Raw genomic sequence first — 4,218 nt, 5'->3', positions numbered from 1 at the left:
TATATCATGGGTCAAATGTGAACATAGTTTGTTCATCAAATAACAGTGAAGACGATTATGAATATTTTCTATCGAGAATGCACTTTCTGGTGCTATGTACTGAATGTATTACCTTTGTAAAGTACAGTGGAAGTAGTTTTTATTCCATGATAAATATATTGTCAAAATTGGCTCATCAGTTTATCAGAAAACGTCTGAAGGTGATTGAACGTGGTATTGTTTTGATCATTTGTTGTTGTTTTTTTCAAAGTAGTCCATTTTGTGTTGCACACGCTCAACAATACTATTGTAATTCGCGGGGAAAAGTGTGAAAAATGTTATAACCATTTTACATAAACTACTAGTTTTTTTTATTAAAATGCACAAATGATTCTCATAAAAATTGCGTTTACAATAATAATTTTATAAGTTCATTCATAATTTACAATAACTCTTGTGACTCAGCGTTAAGTATGAGGGCTGATGACACTAAAAATATGGTTTCTATACCCATGATAGAAAAAGCACAGTCTGCCCATTGTGTAGCTTTATGTTTCACAGCAAACAAACAAATAATTTACTATACTATGTGTAGAAAAATTAATAATAAAAAATGATGGACTAGTTTGTGCTTCAGACTACGGACTTTATCCAAGTAAACAATTTAAACTGCTGCCTGCTCTGGTAATTACATTATGCTCATTTCTAGAAGAACTCTGTGGGTCACTTTGAACTTTGAATTTGATAATGACAAGTTTGAGGAATTAAAATGAAAATCGTGTAAATTTTAATGATGAATAATAGTACTAACACGTGAAACAGCTTGGATAATTTAACTTCTAAAGGTAAGATATATAAAATGCCTTCAATGCTCTTCACCCATATTCATGACTAACCTGATTCAAATGCTTCAGCTACCTTTTTACAGTGTGATCTCATTTCACTTCTTCTGAATCCCAAATCACCTAGTCTATAATCTAAATCACCAAATCACCATAAAGATTTTGTCACAAAAGCTCGGTAGCCAACCTCAAATTGACTATACAGCTTTCCATCCTCTATCTTCATAACGTGATCTAAGCTCCCCATACTTGTCAACCCTCCCTTCATGTGCTTCTTGGAATTGTCCTCCCAGGATACTGTCAGCTCTGTAATAATCACATGCCTTCTAATAGCTGACCAGGTGACAGTACCCAGCCTAAGACTTGTGACCATATCTCACCTGGAAAGTTCCCTTTCACTTTAAGGTCTGCTATTATCTTCAAATCTTTTCCAATGGAAGGAATGCTACTTTTAGAAGAGTTCCTATCAAAACTATCTGACCCCAAACTCTTTTACAAAGATGATGAATTGTTTTTGATTAGTTGGTACCTCTATTACGTTAATCTTCTGCACTCTCTCTTCAACTGTCTTGGCTATCACTTCGAGTATATTACTGTGCCACCAGGTGTTTATGCAGCTGGAAAGGGTAGATGGGCATGAACTCAAAATTTGTTGCAAGCTAGCTTCCCTTTCCACCACATGCATGGCAAACAGTCTGCTTTATTATCACACCAGATGCTAAGGTTGGATGTTGTGGGGAGCGAATTATAAGTGAATCTCCACTGAAGTGAAATCCTAGGAGGTTCCATTTTCCATAACACATTCTATTGTTCTACAATGTTTCATCTGATCCATGCATCTTGCTTGACCTGCTTGGATGTAGTTAGTCTCTTCTCTTCTGTAACTTCTTGAATTTCCTAAAAAACACCTCTCTTTGTTCTCTGTTGTTGGAAGATGACCATCATTTATGACTTATTCATCCAACTCTTTGGTGCTCTAATTGAATAGGTCCAGCAATCTCCTTTTCCTTGAGACTTCATTGACTGCTTTCTCAGCTGTTTACTTCCTGCTGGATCTGACATCAGATTGGATGTTTTTAACCCCTGGATCATCAGAGTTCCTAAAGATCATGAAGGATCTTGCTTTTGCTACCTTGAACTAATACATAATACATCTCACTGATAGAATTAACTTTGTGCAACAACTGTGAATGACAATATTAGTTAAGTTATTTGGAACTCCCAACTATCTCTTCATGTACTTGTTCAACTGATGCTCCATTACCTCTACATGGTTAATGACTGTCTCATACACGCTATTGGATACACCAGAGCTACAATTTGTCTGGTAGACCACATTTGTGAATTAATTACAAAAGATCCATCGCCTGCTTAGCCACATCCTGAGCTCTCCTGGTATCTTTCAACTCTATTGTGTACCAACGTCCAAGATTTTTCGCAGGTTGCTTCTGGATCGATGGAATCACCTCACCATCCAACATAAGGCGAGTATTAATCAGCATCTCATTCTTGAGAACCAGACTTCGAGACATCTTGGTTTTGAACTTCATCCTACCCCAGTCCATCAATGGTTCAAGTCTGGTTATGATTGCTTCTAGTGCTTTCTTATTTAGTCAAGTCATCCATAAAAACATGTATTGGAAACCTTTCTCCTTCATTTGATGCTATCCTCCAGTGGGACAGTGGTAAGTCTACGGATTTACAATGCCAAAATTATGGGTTCGATTCCTCTCGGTGGATACAGCAGATAGCTCTATGTGACTTTGCTAGACGGAAACTACATGTACACACATTTAACGCTATTTCTGGACCAGCCGTTTTTGCTGCTCTTATCAATTTTTTCCTTACTCTTTAGCTTCCTGTATGATATGCCATATCATGCTGGTATGCTCCAATCAGAGTGGAACTTGGTATTTCAGCCTTCTGCACAGAGGTGTTAATCAGCTCGTTCTCCAGAAGAAATAAAAATACAATTTTCTGCTAGAATGCCAAACATGATCTTATCTTATATATTTAACAAAGAAATTGTGTGGAACTGTCAAAGAGTATTCGAACGTTCTCTTTGAAGATATATACACCTTCCGCTCTGTTCTATAAAGAGGGAACAACAATCTTTCTACAAATTAAGCAAACTCCAGGGAAACTTCCTTAGCTCACCTTTCATCTTGTACACTTTTTACGGTACTCCATTCAAACTCTATGCTTGGTCGTATCGGTCACACCAGTCTAGCCATATCAAACATTGGTATATCACGACACTCATCAGAATAGGTAAGTAGTATATTTCCTTTGCTTTTTAACTACATCGATAATACGTTATACCATGCTAAGTTGTAAAATAACTTACTGTATTACACTACAGTACAAATTAGGTCTACACTACAGGTATGAATGGACAGAATGTAAACACTGATGACAAAGTTAGTTTCCATAGTGTAAGTTATAACTTAGTCTAAGAATTGACACTGGCTTCTGGTTTTGAAGTCTGACTTTTATCAATTAGATTCTACTACCTATATTATAAACAGTTTAATCTACTTATATAATCATACAACCTCTTGGGATGACATATATATATATATATAATAAAATAATAAAAGTAACTAATAAAAATTCAAACAGTAGAGAGTAGTGATTATTACTTATCTCAACGTTTCAGGTTTAAGTCCTTGTCATATCGCAAACCCCCAAAACAAACGACTTAGACAAACGTTGAAATATATAATAAATTTTGTTTTTGTTTTTGACAATTACATTTTACAAAATTTGTCCTAAATCTGTCTTTAGTGTTTTTTATATTACCCCTGCAATTACATTTTTTTTATTTCCAAACATTTTGATCAATCTGAAAAGTTAAGGTTGAGAATCAATTTAAATGTTATTTACCTGTGATAACAAGTGTTGTTTCACGTTCGGTTTCACCTATATCACTGGTCACTGAACACAAAAACTTCCCAGCATCAGCAGGAATCACTCTATCAATAATCAGGGATCCACTTAATTGTTGAATGTGATTTCCAACTATTACGGGAATATACGTTCCATTGAAGTTTTTAAACCATCTGCATGCAGAAAGTAGAATATATTATTAGCATGTCATATAGTATTTTCGGTTAAAGTATGACCTCAGCTTGAAGCACCAAATATTATATTTTCAAGAATACAAATTACTTTGTTGCTCGCACTTTTTTCATTTAGGAAAAAAATTAACAAAATTATTAAACAATAAAATCATCACATTAACATAAGATGCACATTATTTACACTTTCATGCCAGAAACACCCTTGTCTTTATCAATAAACGGAACTTGAAGTCAATAACCTTAGCTACACTGTATACACTGAGTGGTTACAAGTAAATAGACACCAAATTTTTCGTCATTTAACTGATTTATGC

General features: G+C 35.0%; 1 protein-coding gene across 2 annotated transcripts in view; it reads right to left on the bottom strand.

Moving 5' to 3' along the window:
• LOC106458792 (Down syndrome cell adhesion molecule-like protein Dscam2) overlaps positions 1-4,218 on the bottom strand; it is a 172,640-nt gene that overhangs the window by 91,127 nt on the left and 77,295 nt on the right. For both annotated transcript variants that reach the window (XR_002610440.1, XM_022385131.1), the window contains exon 6: positions 3,708-3,883. Coding sequence is in view for 1 of the 2 variants with exons in the window: in XM_022385131.1 (XP_022240839.1) it covers positions 3,708-3,883 (176 nt within the window). In the remaining variant the exon portion in view is untranslated. The remainder of the gene's footprint in view (positions 1-3,707; positions 3,884-4,218) is intronic.

Source organism: Limulus polyphemus, unplaced genomic scaffold (assembly GCF_000517525.1).
Source record: "Limulus polyphemus unplaced genomic scaffold, Limulus_polyphemus-2.1.2 Scaffold516, whole genome shotgun sequence".
NCBI classification, from domain to species: domain Eukaryota; kingdom Metazoa; phylum Arthropoda; class Merostomata; order Xiphosura; family Limulidae; genus Limulus; species Limulus polyphemus.
The sequence above is the reverse complement of the archived record's forward strand: the minus strand, read 5'-3'. Positions and strand labels throughout refer to the sequence as shown.